This window comes from Helianthus annuus, chromosome 14 (assembly GCF_002127325.2).
Source record: "Helianthus annuus cultivar XRQ/B chromosome 14, HanXRQr2.0-SUNRISE, whole genome shotgun sequence".
Lineage (NCBI taxonomy): Eukaryota > Viridiplantae > Streptophyta > Magnoliopsida > Asterales > Asteraceae > Helianthus > Helianthus annuus.
Window position 1 is genome coordinate 11,809,834 of NC_035446.2, and position 20,469 is coordinate 11,830,302.

Below are 20,469 nucleotides of genomic sequence, written 5' to 3' on the forward strand. Positions count from 1 at the left end.
ACCGTTTCAAACATCGAGTCTAAGTTACTTAAGTATTCACAAACATCTATTTAAAACATAAAACTTCAACACTACTAACTTTGACAAAAACCTTAAACTATCAAGGTTACTACAAAAGTTGCGGAAGCGCATCATGGGTGATCAAGGTGTGTTCGTATCCGAGCGGCGCAAAGACAATCATACGGGTGCTTTACCTACAACCATTCAACAAAACAAAATAAATTAGTATGGTACACATAACGTTTTCATCCTATCACAATACACATTCTCGGATTTACAAGATAAGTACCAATTGATCTTAAACCATGCCATTTCATTCTAGTCAATTAACACAACTCTTTCTCATTTGCTTCCAATAATCCGTTTAGCACGGATCAAGGATAGAACTTCCATTAAATTCCTTCTCATTCGAACCCGAACCGACCCAACCACCTTGGACCGATACGGATTCCTACTTTCACATTATTATTTGAAACAAACATATTAATTTGTATAACAAATCTTTAAAGAAGGCTATTGATTAAACTCATAAATAAACATGTAAGTAACGAACTTACCTCGATCTTGTGCTTTTGTTTGTGATCCGGAACTAGCTCCTTCTTCTTTCGATCCTACATGTATTCGTTCTTATTTAGATCATAATCCTTACAATCATAACCATACTTTCAAGTATCAATGCCACTTATATAACAATTTACAATGCATTAACTTTCAACATACAAGGCCATTCGTTCATGATTTATTCAAAACTATTTAGATTGTCATTGTGGCATTTAATCGAACACCTAACATGCGTACTACTTATTAAGCCTTATGTACATGTATCTTATGCATAATTTCTCTAGAACACATCATCTTTCACATAATCAACTACTCATGTTCAAATATTCATTCCACACAATATAAACTATCAATATTCTAACATTCATACAACTTTACTTGAAGATTTACTCAACTAATCAATTACCTACTCATTGTCATACTAGAACAAGTGGGTTTTTCCCCAAAATCTTTAGTAAATCTAATTCAAGCACAATACACCTTCTATATGATGTTTCTAACTCACATGCACCCTAATTTCATACTAATTCACGAATTGGTATAAACCCTAGTTCATCAACAAGCATCAAAACATGAAATTCTATCTTACCTTATGCTTAATACACTTGGATTAGAAGATAATTAAGCACAATCATTCAATTTATGGCTGGAATTCTTCACAATCTTACTGAAATTGATGTTAGTAGATGAGGTTAGGGTTTCCCCCTTGTTCTTCCCCCTGGTCGCGACCCACACTACCCACACATACTGGGTTTTTAATTTTTATGTCATAATATTCTAAATGTTACACTATCAATCCCTCAAGTTAGGCTTATTAACCTTTATTACCCATTCCATGTTTTATAAACTTTCTTTAGGTTCTAATACAATTACCATAACTAATTATATAATACTTTCAATTATTAGAGCATTCTATCTTATAAATTATGGGATGTTACAACAAGACCCTCCAGATCATCGGCATAGCTTGGATATAAGATATGCCGGTCAAAGAAAAGAAAGATTGGGTGAAGGCCGGAAAAGGATACGAATATCCTATGGTAAACGGAGTTGCAGGAAAGATCACCCAGGCGTCTGAAACAAAGTCACTCAAAGCAGTGGATGTGAAGGATTTGAAAACAGCATCCGCCGGAAAGCAATGACGAATCCTATCTACATGAGCATCGGTAAAGCAACATCTCTCCGTAGGAGAGTCCTTAATGATCCCTTGGCTTTTCAGGGGACTGCTCTTCTCGTGATCCTTATGGGGAGAGTTTCGGAGCAACATACTTATAGCGGAACAGAAACAGAGCAAAAGCAGAAAAAACAGAGCAGGAAAAGGAAGAAAGAAAGGAAGAGAATACCTGATCAATCTTCGGTGGAGGTTATAAAGGGAGTATATCCTGAATTTAAATGCAAATCGATCCTTACCCTATCTCCTATTTATAATCATGATTTGCAGGGATGTCACTTCAATGACGTAATGATCGCAACGGCTAGTCCGGTTATAACGGCTAGTTACCCGAGTTGTCCGTTGAAGATAAGATCAGAACAAAATATAACTCATTTATTTACAAAATCACTCCTTATATTTTGGGGGCAATTGTTAGGGCTTGATTTTTACAATACATGATCCTCACATGTGATCCTAACCGGTGATCCTTGTTTCTTTGACAGATAGTGATCCTCAGCAGAGTCCCAGGATCAGGATCACGGACCATCATAGGATCCTCATACTAACAGTTGCTTTCGTTGAATTTAATGTTGTTTTGCAGGACATCTAGCAGGATCCGCTCTCAAGCATCATAATTAAAGGACACGTCTTTACAACTATGGCATGTGCTTAATCGGAGATGGACGTTGTGAAGGATATGGAAACATGGCATAATTTAAGGGCGATAATTTAGGCTAGATTATCTTTTATTTCTAAAGGGGTAATGAGCTGATTATTAGTCTTTTTACCTAAAATAGGTCACCTACACTTGTATATATAACACTCTTCTTCATTCGGAAGAACACACAACACAATTCTCACACGCTTAGACACTCGAAACTATAGTGATCCTTGTATTCAGCTCATTATCATCCAAAGTTGTAACTATTTTTCTTATATTGAAGTTTGGTGATCGGTAGTTGCCATCACCCGAGGTTTTTTATGCCGGAGATCATACATTGATCAAGGGCTTTTTCCTCGTATAAATCATTGTGTCTTTGCATATTTCACATTGAAGTGATCCTATACTTTTTCTACAAACCAAGCATCATACCCCATTTACATAAAGTTTGGTTGCATTATCCTTGTGTGATTTTTGACCAAAACACTAAATTATGTAAGATTCAAAAAAATAAAAAATATAATTTAAAATATAAGAATCTTTTATGTTTAAAATTAAGTTATTACAGTTAACCTCTTTAATTAATATTGCTTACATAAACCTAACCTTCTAATCTATTTTTATGTTTCTCCAAAGTTTTTATTAAGATATTTTCTTTTATAATAATTTGAAGATCATTTGATTTTTGTATTAAAGTTTGTTATTTCTTGTAGGTAATAAATAAATCATTTCGATTATAAATAAACATGTAATGTTCTGTTATAAACACTTAACATTCAAGAATAAAATCACTAATTTCTACTAGCATTGGGTTAAACATTTAAATAAGTTAAACTTAAACATAAAAATATATGGATTGTAACTTATCGGCTCGGTTCGGTTTTTTCGGTTATTGAAAATGGTTATCTGAAAACCAAACCGAAATTTTCGCTTATTAAAAATCCGAAAACCGAAATGTCGGTTTTTGTTTCGGTTCGGTTTTGTCGGTTATTTCGGTTACGGTTCAGTTATTTCGGTTTTCTGCTCACCCCTAATATATATTACTAGATTAAAAAAAGATTATTTTTATATCAATAATAATAGGCTTGTTTAAACTCACGGGAATAATCAAGCTTGGTACATGATATTCAGTATTAAACTCGTTATTAAATACGCTTCAATTTAAGCTCAAGCTCGGGCTCAGGTTCTTGCGCGTTCGAACTCGACTTGGTTTAACTTTTTAGTGTTTCAAATAGCTTACGAAAATATCTACTCGTTTGCCATTGCATGCTTAGTTTTAACACCCACCTTTGTTACCCCAACCGGATTTTATTTCTTCTATCAAACATCACCCAAAAACAAAAACAAAGTCCTCTTTCCTTTTTAGTTGTTTATTTAGTTTTCTTCTAAATAAAATTTGAAAAAACACACAACCATACCACTACATATTTTTGTTTCTTTGTCTGTTTTTGTTAGAAAATTTTTTTATGCCGTCGACTATCAAGCTGTCGTCAAATAATGTCGTCTTGCCATTGTATATTTGTAATTGTAAACCCTGTCCAGAGCTGATGTTGAACAAACAACCACCACCATAAACAATCATCAATGTAACTATGTAAGGAATGGTAAAGCTTGACCAAAAGTTCTGAGGGGACGGAAAGTCATGGGACTCAATTTATATATTGTATAACTATTTAGACAAAATAATTGTGGGACAATCCTATATAATTTTAAAATTTTCGAACGAAAAATAGGAAATTTTATATTTCTAACCGAAACATTGAGGGGCCCACTTCACACTAAGCTACGCCCCTCTATGTAAGTGTCCTTAGCAACAGGTCGTCCGCTAGAATTCTCGAAAAAAGTTAGGTTTGAGACAGTAGAAAAAAACAAGCCCTTATTGGGTCAATTTTAAATGAGTTTAAACTATAATTGCATTTAATTGTAAACTTTCGGCCAATTTTAAACAGGTTTAGACTTTACCAATGGGTATTGATGAGTAAAAGAGTAATGGTTTTAATTTAAAATGAGTTTTAGTGTTTAATGGCCTTAAAATAAATAAAATGTTAATGGGTTTAAGTGTTTAACAAAGTTAGATTTTTTTGAATATGTACCTGTTATAAAAAAAAAAAAAATTAAAAATTTCGGGCCCTCAGGGAGATCAGGCCCTTGGTCTTTGCCCACCCCGCCCTCCCCAAAGTCAGCAAGTGACTTGTCGACTCACGTTTTGTCTGTCTACTTGTGTAAATTAGTTGGTTAAATTCTCAAGTTGATTTGACCCAAGTTTGCTAGCTCATATACATGTCTCAACAGAGTTCAAGCTAAAGATAGCTCGCTTGTATAAAACTTACGAGGATTTACTCGAGTGTAATTCAATGTCTCGTGTAAACTGGTTCATTTTGTACCTTATTAGTTTGGTATGGTATTGTTTGGAACCTCTGTAATATAATATTTTTGTCAACTTGTCATTTGAGATTTTTACACAAATATAACACATACAAAATTATCAAAAAAATGTCTCGAGTTGCAAGCGTGCCAAATACGAGCTTCGTTTTTGGCCCGGTTGCAATACTGAGTCAAACTAGCTCGGCTCATATCATTGCGAGTTCAAGCCCGTGATGATATCATATCGACACAATATTGGTTAGTTTCCTTAAACATTTTGCATCTCCAAAATAACATCTATGGTCAATTCAACTTCATTTACAAATCAAGGTTTGGTACAAAATGTCCAATGCCTTACTAAAATACGTATGAATGGAGATAAAGACAAAAAGACAACCTTGTTCGACAATTCACACATCAATACATCATCATCAAATCACTTTACATTTAATATGGTTTATCAAAATTGACAGTTAGGCTACATCGGACAAATCCCTTGGTCACCATCAATCATATTTAAATTTATAATTTATCATTATAATATTGGCCCAAATTATGAATGACTCCTCAAGATTATAGAATAACTTATACTCAGTCATGTATATATGTTTTTTGGACATCAAGTCTAATAATAAGACATAAATCATGAATTATGCAAGTATGAAAACAACAGCTGCTCGAATCTGATTCACGTATCATCAACCAATAAAATGTACTCGAACAATGATCCTATCGTATCGAGAAACTTTTATAACAAGGTATATACATATCGATCAAGTATTCTACCATGTAACAAGTGCAAAGCGTATAACGTACTGTAAACGAGTATTTGTGTCTAATGGCATGATCAATTTGTGCACGCGGTCCAATTTGAGGGAAGCCGGTTTGAGGACAAGGACGGCATGTTACGGACATTAATATCAACCGGGAGCATACGGTATTCAATATCAAGGTCTCTAAAGATTTTGATCATTTCTTCGACTAAAAGAGCTCGGCGTTGCCATCTTTCACCCATGTCTTGGAAGTTCATACGGTGTGAAAGCCATATCGAGATCTTTAGCCGATTCAAGTCTTCAACGTCCCTCACTATGATCAAAGGTGCTGGGTACCAATGATCGCTCTTGTTCTCAATGTAGCTGAAATGATTAAAAAAAATAAGAAAATCACTGAGTTCTCATCCATACTATTTAGAAAACATTTTTGCCCGTTTGGGTTGGAGGTGGTTGTTAATGAAGTTTAATTTTCAAAAAAAAAAAAACCAAATTTATAAAACATATAGGCACATTATGTGATTTTACGCAAAACACGGTTATTAAAAACACGAGTATCTGCGCGTACCTTGTTATCCTTTCCTTCATGAGAGCAACTTTTTCTACAGGAGTTGATACATGTATACAGAAATCGATGGCATCTCCCATATCCGGACTACGGTAATAATTGGCAATCGGTTTTGTGGCCAAGACACTGTTCGGGTATATAATTTTTTGATTGTCGTACCTCAAGAAAACCGTTGTTAATATATTCATCTCCTCAACTATCATCTGCAATTAGCACCATTAAAATCAACGCGTTTATAAGTAAATGGGTCAGAATTTTCATGTTTAAAATAAATTTTTAAATGTTTACCTGAACACTGTCGATTTCACAACGATCGCCCACATCAAACGGATGCATCACAAACAAGAAAATAATGGCCTCGAATGTTGTCTTGCATGTGTTACCAAACACGAACACGACCAAAAGCAATTGTGAACTTAGGAAAATAAAGAAATGTGTAGTTGCGACTTTAAGTATAAGAAGCCAAATCACGATTATTAAGATCCCGACAACTACGTTCAACATTTGATGGAGTTTGTTTACGGCTGTCTTTGTGTCATTGAGAGATAATGCAAGTGCTCTTCGTTCTCGGAATACATTAACCTGAAAGAAAAGAAAACATTCATTCTTAAATTCTTTGGGACTGAATCGCTTTTCTGATTGGACTCGTTCACTTAATGAATGGCTTGATTCATGTTATGTAAAATCCCTAACGGGTCAAACAGGTAAGTCTTAAATAATATTCGTACCACCCAATTTTTTAGAGCTCCTTTGCTGATTCCTTTCGTTTCACATTCTCCATCAAAGAGGTGTATTGCCTTCAAAGCTTCATCCTCTCTCAGAAAACGCATCAAATCCGCTAAATAAATACGTCTGTCCAAGCAAATTATAAAATATGGTGAAAAGATTAATAACATGAATATAATTTACGGCATCCAAAAATAATGACCAAGCCTACATTTATGTTTATATTCACAAATTTTAGGAAACGTGACAAAATCCTTAATCCTGTCATATTATCATTGGGAGCGTAAATGATATGATCCTGAGTTCGAGCTCGGCCCGTTTAATCTAAGAGAGCCCGAGCTCGTTTTAAGTTCTATTTCTAAGGTCCAAGCAGATTTTTTTTAGCTCAGACCCGCCTCATTCATCATGTATTAATTAAGTTATTAATTTATTATGTTTTAAAATACACATTTATTAATTTGTATACACTTATTATAATTATAACATTTATACATAACGTAATACATACCATTAAGTTATTCTTATCATAATTAATATATCATAATGACTATTATGTAAAATTGTAAATATATGTTTAGTATATCATATAAAATATATAAAGAATAGACTCAAAACGCTCGCGAGCCTAATCAAGCTCCATATGCGAAGCTCGGGCTCAAGCTTATATTTATTAAACGAGGTACAATATAGGCTCAAGCTCTTTTAAGCTCGGCTTAATTCGAGGCCGATCTTGAGTAACTCAATTTACATAAAGTTGTAAATATATGTTTAATATATCATATAAAAACATGAATAACCAGTTGAAAATGTTTGAACACAAAATCGATTATAGCCATATCAATTTAAGATCGAGAACTTACTTAGAGCCTTGTTTAGCAACATTTAAGAAAATTCTCTTGGCTGCAATTTTCGCCTGCTTTTCGTTTGTAATCTGTACTGCAGACTCGTCTTCATCACCCGTCGCACCCTGCAATTGCTCATCTAGAGTAGACAATACACCCGTACGAACAATATTCATCAACCGTTTCATATTCCAAGCCGATATATTCTTCTGATTTAACCGGTGCAGATGATCAATAGTTATCCCCTCATCGACTTTTTTAGGCGTGTTAACTTCAGAAAAAAATTTACCACTTTTACCAGCCATGGGAGTGGTAGTGTTAGTTCTCGGAGTAGCAATAAACCTCCCACTTTTCTTAAATATATTCGCCTTCAGATCAGGTGGTAAAGTGGCCCCCGCGTTCTGAAGCTTTTGAACCTCTTCGATCACACGATCTTCCTCTTCGCGTTCTTGTTGAATCTCAATCAACGGTGGGCCCGAAAGCGTCTCAATCACATACTGGTTGAACAAAGATTCTTGAATCCGGTCAAAAAACGTGCTCACATGGAACGAAGAAGCGAGTACTTTCACCAACAATGTTTTAAACAACCAAACAATAGTACCAACCAAAAGACACACCCAAATCTTGGTCACATATGGCAAAACATTTCTCCCAGCGTCCATCCGTTCGACTTTCCGATCGAATATACATTGCCAAACGATCAAAACCAAAGCCAACCAAACACAATTCTGAACCGCTTTCCGCAGCCCGTAGACAAAATACAGCACCCGTTTTCGCAACATGAAGTTCCGTTCAATCAAAAACACGGTAACGCGTATCCCCCAACCCGAAACCAATCTCCCACATACCAAAACTAACAACATAACCCCCCATTTCCAATATTCAAGATCAAACAAAGTCTTATGCACTAAAAACGGAATAGTAAGTGTGCAGGTCAAAGCAGCAAGAATCAATATCAAACTAAACAATTGAAGTAAAGTCCATTTGCTATACCTTAACTGCTTATACTCATCCGGTAAATCCTCATCCAAAAACGGATCATCTTCATCGATTTCGCTACCCCCTTTGTTTAACAACCCCGATTTCGATAACCGGCCCGATCTCTGATCCGCCTCCGGCGGATCTATCAACCTCGACTTCGTTTTCGTCCGTAACAAGCTCGATTTCCCACGAAACGAAGCATTCGCTGAACAAACTGTTACTTCTTCACCACCACCACCGGGACTGTTCCGGTTACTCCCGTTTGACCGGTTCGACCGGTGCCGTGGCTGTTGCGGTTCAATCACCTCTTCGTGAAACGAAACCCTTACGTCTTTCGGCGTGAGGATTCCGTAGTTGTTTGGACTCTCGGCGATCCGTGATAACGCCGGTGACAGCTGTGGTGAGGTTATGAAGTCGAATTTATCGTTGTCGTTGGAGAAATCGTAGCTTGAGTCTCGCCATACTTTGTTAGAGCTTTGGGTGTGTGCTGCTAGCTCTATTTGTTCACTAGCACCAGTACCCACAGCACCATTGATAATGGGGGTTTTGTAACGGTTTTGCTGTAAATCTATTTGTTGTTCAGCATTCATATTTGTAGTCTTGAAACGGTTTTGTGGGTACGCTGGTACGTCTACTTGTTGTTCAGTAGGAGATGCAACATTAATGTTTTGCCGGCGTTCGTCGGAAGTGGGTGGTGAGGATGAGGGTGACGGTGAGGGTGGCGGACGCATGACGGCGTTAGAGGTTGTAACAGAACTGAGATCAATGGTGTGATCGATTTGGTGAAGTAAGATTTGTTTTTCTTCTGGTTCGATCTGAGATTCGTGGGGTGGTGATCTGGTGAAGGATTTTCGGAATTTATCCATGAATTTGTTGAGGGAATTTGAGGGTTTAAAACGGAGATTTGAGATTAAATTAATGTTTAATAGGTGGACAGTAAACGAAGCAGGTGAAGGTGATGGATGAATCATCAAAGCTGCTTAATTAATTAACTTTTAAACAACGGAACGGACATGCTTTTTGTTGAAGGTGGAAGACCTTCAAGTTTGTGTTCGTTTGCAATTTAAACCCTTGAGGTCTTTTTCTTCTAGAATCTCGTGTTGTTCCTTTTTTTTTTTTTTCATGTTTTTGTATTGTCAATTTGTTCATGTTGTTTAGGGTATACGGTGTGGTCGGTAAAGGGGCGCGGCAAAGTCGGTTTGCCGAGCGGCAACACCGCCGCCAACCCCTTTACCGATCGGTGTGGTAAATGGAGCGGCAACCGCTTGCCGACGCGGGGAAGAAGAGAGAGAGTGAGGGAGCAGGAGAGAGAGAGGGAGTGTATGAGAGAGAGGGTGTTGTGGGGTGGGGTCCATGCCATCTCTCAATCAATCACACATTTTTCCTTTTTTTTTAAAAAAAAAGTTTACCACTTCACCAAGTGTTTAAACCATTGCCAACACTTTTCACCAAAGTTTAAACACTTTTCACTGATTGACGTGGCACACTCTCATTGGTTGATTTTTTAGTTTGCCACTCCAAAGTGTTTAACCACTCCTTACACCCTTATACATATAAATTTACTTTACGGTTTACATCCCACTTTTTAGATCTTATAAGTTTAATTAGTTTATTTTCTATCAGGGTCCTCTTTAAAAATCTTCGAAAATATGTAGGCAATGTACGAAAATAAAGTAGGGGCCCCTAAAATATAAACTTCTTAAAAAAATATACAAAAGAGTTTTAAATATATGAAAATGAATTAAAAATTTGTGGAATCACACGCGCATTTAGACAACGAAACGTAGAAAGAAAACACGTTGTAAGGGTAAATTAAGAAAATGTTGAATAGTTACGTCGTAACTTTAAAAATCGTTATTTACGATCATGTAAAACCGTCGTAATCTATCCAAATTTATTTAGAAAATACACAGAGTTGAAAGAGAAAAAAAAAACAAAATAAGACTTTTTTCATAAAATAATGGAACACACAAAACTAATTGTAGATTGAATAATATTTTAAGAAAATCTTTAAATCTTTTTTAAGTCTTTAATAAAGTCTTTCTTTAATTGAGTCTTTAATTCTTTAATAGCAATCCAACCCATTTCATGAATAAAATGTGACCAATTATCCAACCAACAAAACTACTTATTACAAATAGCATCTTGCTGTTGCATCGAAACATAAAAATGTTGACTAATCTCGCTAACATTGAACTTGGTAAAATGAAATGATTCAATAATTGAAAAATGAGATTATTCAGGAGTACACATTGAATGCTGAGATTACGCATTGAATTTCTGGTAGTCGATCCATAATACAAGAAGTTTTTCTTACTATTGCAGAAGAAATGAAACAAAAGATACGGTAAAGCTAGGACAGTTATTGGATATCAAACGGACCTCCCCAGAAGGTAATTTTAATGTGGCTGATTTCCCTTCTTTTGCAATCAGTTTCGCTATAGCACCTGCTGCTCAAGCTAATTGTCCATGTCACACCCCAACCGATGGCGGAATCATCGGGGCGCGGCACTGAGCGAAACAGATTGTTCAGAAGTTTCCACAACAACTATCATACAATTCAGTTATATAACACGTCCCATACCGTGTCCCAAACAATAACAAGTTATCATAGAAATCAACTAAACAATATGGGAACTGTTCCGACAACTCAAATTCTTAATTATTACAGACTAAATGTAAATATTGTTTTAAGACCTCTAGACGGCTATCCGTAAATCTTACTGACTACAGGTGCCAGTACAAGATCTACAGATAATTATGGCCCTGGAACAGATACGTGGACACTGTCCTAAGGTCACAGGCTCCTAGAAGCTTATTATTGCCTCGCTTCCCTAGCACGCTAGTAGCTTAAACACCTGTCACATACGTTAAAATAAAAGTCAATACATATAATGTAAAGGTGAGTACACAAGTTTGATATAGCATATAGAATTCGAATAGTTTACGCATAACCAAGCACGTACACAAGGGCAAACGATGCATGTAAATTATCAACATGGGACCATCGATACCAACGACTTCGAGTTGACTGTCCGAGACAGTTCGCAATACATGATTACCACCGTAATCCATGCAAGTAATTGTCCTTAGCAACCCCCGTGCGAACGGGTGCTGAGTCCAAACTATAGTACTACGTTGCTAAAGCAGGCAGATAGCACTCCACGTGTAAACATAATAAACAGCAATCATTTAGACAAGTAATACATGCAAGTAGGTTAGCGTTCAAATAGTTTGTGTTGATTGTGATTTTGATAGATTACGTATGTAACACCCAAAAGTGCTGAAAGCAAAAAGGGATCGAGTATACTCACAGTGGTTGATTGTGGATTGAAGGGAGCACTGAGAATAGGTTAGCCTGAATAGTTTGATAACACAACGATGAGTGACGCGGAAAAAGTAAACAATGTACTTGGATCGAGTAGGCCATTCGATCGGACAGCAGTTCGATCGAGTGGGCTGTTCGATTGGTTTGAAAGTCCGTTCGAACATCCATTCGATCGGCTGGCTGGCTCGATCGGCTGGTTCCTTCAAGTGGATTGTTTCTTCCTTTGATGTGAAGGATGTGTTTGTGTATGATGGTTTGTACTACCTTTCAAGTTGGCCGATCGAACTGCTGTTCGATCGGTTAGCCCAACCGATCGGTTAGCATTGCATTGTTTCCAGATATGTCACTCGATCGATTGGCATGTTCGATCGGGTGACATTCCAATGTTTCAAAAGTCTAAGTGTTTTGAAGTATAGTATCTCATGATTCGAGCAGTAATGATTACAATCGAGTGGCGTAGTCGATCGAACAGTACCTCGTCAATACTACACTCTTGTGAGTTGGTGGGTCTAAGTGCTAGTCGATCGGTTAGCCTAACCGATCGGCTGACATAGTCGTTCGGTTGGGCTGTTCGATCGAACAGCCTAGCCGTTCGGCCAGCTTCTCGATTTGGTTAACCTATCACTTAACACTTGTTTCTTCCCGTTCATTGTTGGTGTTTTAGAGATATTTTGACTACGAGTTGAACCACAAAGCTGAAATCCCTACTTAGCCTACTGACTCGAGTAGGAATCACCCAAACTCGGTCAGAGACGGTTTGGAACCCAAGTTTAACATTTAACCCGAAATCGGTATATCTCTCGGTAGAACCCGAATCTTGAACCATGTGTTTGTTTAGATTGATTTGTAAATCGGTTCAAGTCTCGTTTTTACCTTTTTGAGTGTAAAAGAGTTGAAAGATAGATGAAATCCCATCTTCCAATCCTTTTTCACCGTGAAATGTTAAGATCTTTGGAAGATTTTAGGTTATTGATGTGGAAATCGGTTAGATCTAGCTTATTCATGGTTGAATGAAGTCAAGAACATGAAGTTCTTGATGAACACCAAGAACACCATGATGACATCACTCAAGAACACCTAGATCTTGGTGATTTCACGGATGAAATTCAGATTTTGAAAGATAGAAAGATGGAGAATCGATTAATGAACAAAAACGTACAAGGATTAGAGCGAAATACTTACTGGTTTGAGAGAAATCTGAGATTTAGTGAGAAGAGAAGGCTGGTCGGTCAGAGCTTTTCCAAAAGTGGAAAGCTTGACAAGGACAGCCCTATTTATAGGCTTCCAAAAGAGGAAAGGGTTAGCTGATCGAACAGCATTCCGGATCGAGCAGCTGTCCGATCGAACAGCCTGTTCGATCGGCTAGCCTGTTCGATCAGGTTGCCCTGTTCGATCGGCTTGCCTGGTTTTGAGTGTTTTGCGACGATTTTCGATATTCCGACTTAGAACGATGATTTGAGGATGATAGAATTTCCTAATCAAATTACTTTTAGTCCCAACTACTATATCTAACATACAAGCATCCTTACACCACGATTTAGATTCGATTTCGATTGAGTTTGATTCACCTTTGAGTCTTGGTTGATTTGATTGATTCACCACACACTTTAACATAAAAGTAAACACGCACAAGTAACACATAAGGCACACACACACGTATAAAAGCATTAAAATCCCCACACTTGAGTTCGATGATTGATTTGATTAGCTTGATTATTGATTGACTAGCTTTATTGCGTTGTTACTTCCTATCATTCACAGTCGGTCGTTGATTCACAGTTCGATTATCGGTCGATTAGTTTGATTATACAACACTTACTCCAAATAATACGAAAATTAAAATGAAACTAAAATGAAATTAATCTTTATAAATCTTTAATTCCAATAACAGTCAACACTTGACTTTGACTTTGACTTTTGGAAAACACGGGGTGTTACAGTCTCCCCTCCTTTAGGGAATTTCGTCCCGAAATTAGGCCGAGAACCGTACATCGCCGTGTGATTTTACCAATTTGATGCTTCAGATCTATCTGAATAACTGCGGGTACTTGGCCTTCATGTCACTTTCGAGTTCCCAAGTGAACTCTGCGCCTCGTTTGCCTTCCCATCGTACTTTTACAATAGGAATGCGAGAGCGTCTGAGTTGCTTGGTCTGTCGGTCCATGATTTCGACAGGCTTTTCCACGAAGTGTAGCGTCTCATTGACCTGAAGATCGTCGAGTGGTATTATTGCGTCGTGGTCGGCTACGCATTTTCGAAGGTTTGAAATATGGAAAGTCGGGTGGATATTACTGAGTTCCTCCGGTAATTCGAGTTTGTAGGCGACTTTACCGATCCTTTCCAGAATCTTAAAAGGTCCAACAAATCGAGGCGCAAGTTTCCCTCTTTTGCCGAATCGGACTACTCCCTTCCAAGGGGATACCTTTAGGAGCACGTAGTCGCCAACTGCAAATTCACGGGGCCTGCGTCGTTTATCGGCGTACATCTTTTGTCTGTCCCGGGCCTTTACCAAATTTTCCCTTATCTGGTGGATCTTGTCAGTCGTTTCTTGCAGAATCTCGGGCCCAGTCAATTGTGAATGACCGACCTCGTGCCATACAATAGGCGAGCGACATCTCCTACCATACAAGGCTTCGAAAGGTGCCATATCGATGCTGGAGTGATAGCTATTATTGTACGAGAATTCGACCAATGGTAGGTGTTTGCTCCAACTACCACCAAAATCGATAACACACGCACGGAGCATGTCTTCAATAGTACGAATCGTTCTTTCAGTCTGCCCGTCGGTTTGCGGGTGGAATGCGGTACTCAAATTCAGCGTCGTACCAAGAGCTGCTTGAAAAGTTTCCCACAATCTCGATGTAAACCGAGCATCGCGATCCGAAATGATGTCTCGAGGCGTACCATGATTCTTAATGATCTCGTCGGTGTAGATTTGGGCTAGCTTGGCCACCTTATAGTCTTCTCGTATTGGCAGAAAGTGGGCTGATTTGGTTAGACGGTCGACTATAACCCAAATACTGTTGTGACCTGATGGCGTGGTCGGAAGCTTAGTTATGAAATCCATAGCTATGCTTTCCCACTTCCATACGGGTATCGGCGGTTGTTCGAGTAAGCCTGAGGGTCTTTGGTGTTCAGCCTTGACTCTTGCACAAGTTAAACAGCTACCAACATATAGAGCAATATCCCTTTTCATCCCAGGCCACCAGTACTTGTAGCGAAGGTCCTGGTACATTTTGTCCGCACCGGGATGGATGGAATATCGGGATTTGTGGGCTTCGTTCATGATGATCCTTCGCAAATCTGTCCTCCTCGGAACCCAGATTCGGTCCAGATAATAGAATATCCCGTTGGCTTTGCTCACGAGCTGAGTTCCATCGTGATAGATTCGTTCTTTCTTCAACGTACGCTCGTTAAAGCATGCGTGTTGTGCTTCGCGGATGAGGGCTTCGAGGTTATACTGAGCCTGGATGTTTCGAACACCTATCACGTAATTCTTTCTGCTGAGGGCGTCTGCAACTACATTCGCCTTGCCTGGGTGATAACGGATCTCACAGTCGTAATCGTTGAGAAGTTCCACCCATCGGCGTTGACGCATATTGAGTTCTCTCTGGTTAAAGATATGTTGTAAGCTCTTGTGATCGGTGAAGATCGTACACTTTGTACCATACAGGTAGTGTCGCCAAATCTTTAAGGCAAAGACAACTGCGCCTAGCTCAAGGTCATGGGTTGTGTAGTTCTTCTCGTGGATTTTGAGCTGTCGAGATGCGTAAGCTATAACCTTGTCTCGTTGCATGAGAACACAGCCAAGTCCAAGGTTTGAAGCATCACAATAGACAACGAAGTCATCGCTTCCGTCCGGCAGTGTAAGAACTGGTGCATGGCACAGCATGTGTTTGAGGGTTTGGAAAGCAGTCTCCTGCGCGGTTCCCCACACAAAAGGCTTGTCTTTATGAGTAAGGGAGGTAAGCGGTACAGCAATCTTCGAGAATCCTTCGATGAATCGCCGGTAGTAACCAGCTAATCCGAGAAAAGAGCGAACTTCCGACGGATTCGTTGGCGTAACCCATCCCTTAACTGCCTCAATCTTTGCAGGATCAACGTGTATACCCCGACTATTCACAATGTGACCCAGGAATTGAACCTCCTCCAACCAGAACTCACACTTGGAGAATTTGGCGTAGAGTTGGTTTCCCTGAAGCAACTCGAGAACCAATCGCAAATGCTGCGCATGTTCGGCCCTCGATCTAGAATAGATCAGGACATCGTCGATAAATACAATGACGAAACGGTCTAAGAACGGTTTACACACGCGATTCATCAGATCCATGAAGACCGCGGGTGCGTTGGTCAAACCAAAAGGCATGACAACAAATTCGTAGTGGCCGTATCGGGTTCGAAAAGCGGTTTTGGGTATGTCTTCCTCTTGAATCCGCAACTGATGGTAGCCTGAACGTAGATCAATCTTGGAGAAACACTGAGCACCTTGTAGTTGGTCAAACAGATCATCGATTCTTGGTAAGGGGTATCGGTTCTTGATGGTCAGCTTGTTCAATTCCCGGTAATCGATGCACATTCGGAACGACCCGTCCTTCTTTTTGACGAAGAGGACTGGTGCGCCCCATGGGGAAGTGCTCGGGCGAATGAAGCCTTTTTCAAGTAACTCTTGGAGTTGGTTTGAGAGTTCTCGCATCTCAGATGGAGCGAGTCGATACGGAGCTTTGGCCACTGGGTTAGCTCATGGAATAAGGTCGATTCGAAAGTCGATATCACGACTAGGAGGTAATCCAGGAAGATCATCAGGGAACACCTGAGGAAATTCTCGGACAACAGGAACATCCTTGACTTCAACTTTCTTTTTCTTGTCCGTCTCTGCTACAACAATGTTGGCCAAGAAGGCTCGATATTCCTTGCGGAGATATTTGCGAGCTTGAAGACAGGACATGAGCTTGAGATCTTTCGCAGTAGTTTCACCATAAACACATAGAATGTCACCACTAGCTAGCACAAAACGAATCATCTTATCGGCACACACAACTTCAGCATGATTTTCACGAAGAAAGTCCATGCCTACTATGACATCGAAACTTCCGAGTTGCATTGGAATGAGATTAATCGGGAACATATGATTGTTGAGCTTGAGGGTACAATCACGGAGCACAGAATTGACAGCAATGGTTCTTCCGGTAGCGACTTCTACTTCGAAGGGTGTCGAAAGATAAGAGCGCTTACGTCTAAGAAGCTTCTCAAATTCAAATGACACAAAGCAGTTATCGGCTCCAGTATCAAACAAACATGATGCATATATACCATTCACAAGGAACGTACCATTGACCACGTTGTTGTCAGCTTGAGCCTGACGTGCGTTGATGTTGAAAGTTCTGGCGTGAGCTGCTTGCTGTTGAGGCTGTTGTTGTTGTTGGGGTTGTTGAGCTTCTTGTTTCACCACCCTGTTCGGGCACCGGTTTGCGAAGTGGTTAGGGTCACCACATGCAAAGCAGGTCCGAACATTGTTTGCCGGGGCCTGTGCAGCTTGAGGAGCTTGAGGAGCAGGGAGTAGAGCCTGGTTGACAGCGGCTTGAGCTTGAGCTTGACGGGGACCATAGCGGCAACTCGCAGTGAAATGCCCGTAAACGTTGCAGTGGGCACAGAATCGGCAGGCCACACCCACCGGGTGATGATAGGAACATGTAGCACAGAGTGGGTGGGGGCCGGTGTACGCACGCTTCGCTGGCGGAGCATTGATCACTGGCGCTGAACGCTGTGGCTGCTGCTGTTGTGCTGGCACAGACTGAATGGGAGCAGCAGTGGTTGCGGCAGCGCAACTTTTGTTCTTCTTTCTTCTTCTCGAAGACTTGGAGGCTTGGGCAGTGGTGTTATCGGTTGATGCTGCAGTGACTTGATGCAGAGACTTGGTTTGCTTATCCCAGAAACCAGCCTTGACCCGCTTGTCATTAATCTCAGCGGCGAGTAGGTAGGTTTCCTCGATCGTTGCGGGTTTGGAGGCGTGAACAAAATCTGCGACACAATCCGGGAGAGCACGGATGTATTTCTTGATGGTCATGTCGGAAGTCTTGACCTGGTCGGGACATATGATACTCAATTGCTTGAAACGGGCGGTGAGACCAGCATTGTCTCCCTCCTTTTGCTTGATACCCCAGAACTCATCCTCCAACTTTTGGCGTTCGTGGGGAGGACAGAACTCGTCCATCATGATCGCCTTCAATTCTTTCCACGTCAGCTCGTATGCAGCGTCGTTCCCGCGCTTGTTCCTTTCTGCGGTCCACCAGTCCAAAGCTCGCGACTGGAAGACACCGGTAGCATTGAGAGTACGGAGGTGATCTGGGCATCCGCTTTGACGAAGGGTGACTTCTACCGAGTCAAACCAATGAAACAGAGCCGTAGGGCCATCTTCACCGGTAAACTCTTTTGGCCCACAAGCCTTGAATTGTTTGAAGCTAAAAGTAGCTTTGTTGGGATCTTTGGGCGTGAGGGTTCGGGATTCCTCAGATGACTTGCTTGCGTTCTCGAACACATCACTGACGGCTTTCGCCAGGGTCTTAGAGATGATAGCAGCCAGACGTCGATCTCTTTTCTCCTGGCGGGTAAGACGCGAGCGTGATCTAGGTTGTCCAGATGACGACATGGTCTGCAATAGACATCGTCACAGGCTCAACACAACGAATTCGAGTCTCACACGTTCTTAGATCTCTAAAGCTTAGAATCACGTCGCATTTCTCGTTACGTAATACACATAATCACATAAGCACATAATCATAGAGGCACATAAGCACAGAAGCAGTTAGAGCACATAAGCAATTAAGCAAGTAGAGCACTTAATTTCCTAAACACGTACGCGATTTTATCACAGAGGCTGTCAGAAAACAGAAACCTATAACCACAAGTCGAGTGTCGTTTGTTTTGCGTATCGGATAGCATCACATTGTATCGTCTAACTTAGTCGTATAGCGTAGCATAGCACACTGGTTTCGTTTAGATCACATCAACAGGGATTTGAATCGAGATAGGATAACAACAAAGGTCACGCAGATTGAGAACAAATGGAGTAACCAACAAATCTTAAAACACGTAAACAGGTAAATCATATAAATTCAACAAAACAACACTCAGAATCGAAAAATGGATTGTCTGCGGCTACTAGACTTTGACTAACCATGGCAATTTAACTATTCACAGTTGACTTGTCGTCACTTTCGGCTCTAGGGGACATGTTTCTGCCTCGATTCTTGGGCATTATGCATGCGCATTCTAGGCCATACTCGTGAGTTCAGGTCATTGGAGTCCGTCAATTGCCTTGGCGAGATGAAATAAAGTTGGAATAACTGCCAAGGTTAGGGTTTCACCCCTAGCTTAGCAATTTCTTCCTTGTTTTAAGAAAATCTAGAGGAAAATTTTCATCAAATTACGGGTTTCAGCCCTAATTTGGTATAATTCTCCCCCGTTTGTTGACAGAAATTTGCACAAAGTAATTGGCAAAAATTTGTAATTTAGGCAGGAATTTGCGGATTTCACTCCTAATCCCGTCCAAATTACGAAATTTGGCTCGGAGTTCGGATGCAATGATAGAATAGGAGGAAACAACATAAAATAAGCACATAAACTTGGTCTCTTGGTTCCTAACTATAGTCTAGGTCTCTAAGACAGCGATCCGGACTAGATCGTGTCTAACCTAATTCCCTATAGTTATGGCTCTGATACCAATCTGTCACACCCCAACCGATGGCGGAATCATCGGGGCGCGGCACTGAGCGAAACAGATTGTTCAGAAGTTTCCACAACAACTATCATACAATTCAGTTATATAACACGTCCCATACCGTGTCCCAAACAATAACAAGTTATCATAGAAATCAACTAAACAATATGGGAACTGTTCCGACAACTCAAATTCTTAATTATTACAGACTAAATGTAAATATTGTTTTAAGACCTCTAGACGGCTATCCGTAAATCTTACTGACTACAGGTGCCAGTACAAGATCTACAGATAATTATGGCCCTGGAACAGATACGTGGACACTGTCCTAAGGTCACAGGCTCCTAGAAGCTTATTATTGCCTCGCTTCCCTAGCACGCTAGTAGCTTAAACACCTGTCACATACGTTAAAATAAAAGTCAATACATATAATGTAAAGGTGAGTACACAAGTTTGATATAGCATATAGAATTCGAATAGTTTACGCATAACCAAGCACGTACACAAGGGCAAACGATGCATGTAAATTATCAACATGGGACCATCGATACCAACGACTTCGAGTTGACTGTCCGAGACAGTTCGCAATACATGATTACCACCGTAATCCATGCAAGTAATTGTCCTTAGCAACCCCCGTGCGAACGGGTGCTGAGTCCAAACTATAGTACTACGTTGCTAAAGCAGGCAGATAGCACTCCACGTGTAAACATAATAAACAGCAATCATTTAGACAAGTAATACATGCAAGTAGGTTAGCGTTCAAATAGTTTGTGTTGATTGTGATTTTGATAGATT

At 39.8% G+C, this 20,469-nt stretch overlaps 1 protein-coding gene and 1 long non-coding RNA gene across 2 annotated transcripts; both read right to left on the reverse strand.

Moving 5' to 3' along the window:
- Nucleotides 1-1,278, reverse strand: LOC110905269. The gene is made up of 3 exons (XR_002572995.2): nucleotides 1,151-1,278; nucleotides 558-611; nucleotides 1-194 (listed from the first exon to the last, which is right to left on the reverse strand). It is a non-coding gene; the product is annotated as an uncharacterized LOC110905269 (long non-coding RNA).
- Nucleotides 1,279-5,400: 4,122 nt separating this feature from the next.
- LOC110908043 (mechanosensitive ion channel protein 6) lies at nucleotides 5,401-9,630 on the reverse strand. The gene is made up of 5 exons (XM_022152940.2): nucleotides 7,664-9,630; nucleotides 6,806-6,929; nucleotides 6,366-6,659; nucleotides 6,078-6,280; nucleotides 5,401-5,875 (listed from the first exon to the last, which is right to left on the reverse strand). The coding sequence occupies exons 1-5, from the start codon at nucleotides 9,595-9,597 to the stop codon at nucleotides 5,587-5,589; spliced, it is 2,844 nt and encodes a 947-aa protein (XP_022008632.1). The 5' UTR covers nucleotides 9,598-9,630; the 3' UTR covers nucleotides 5,401-5,586.
- Between the last annotated feature and the right edge of the window lie 10,839 nt (nucleotides 9,631-20,469).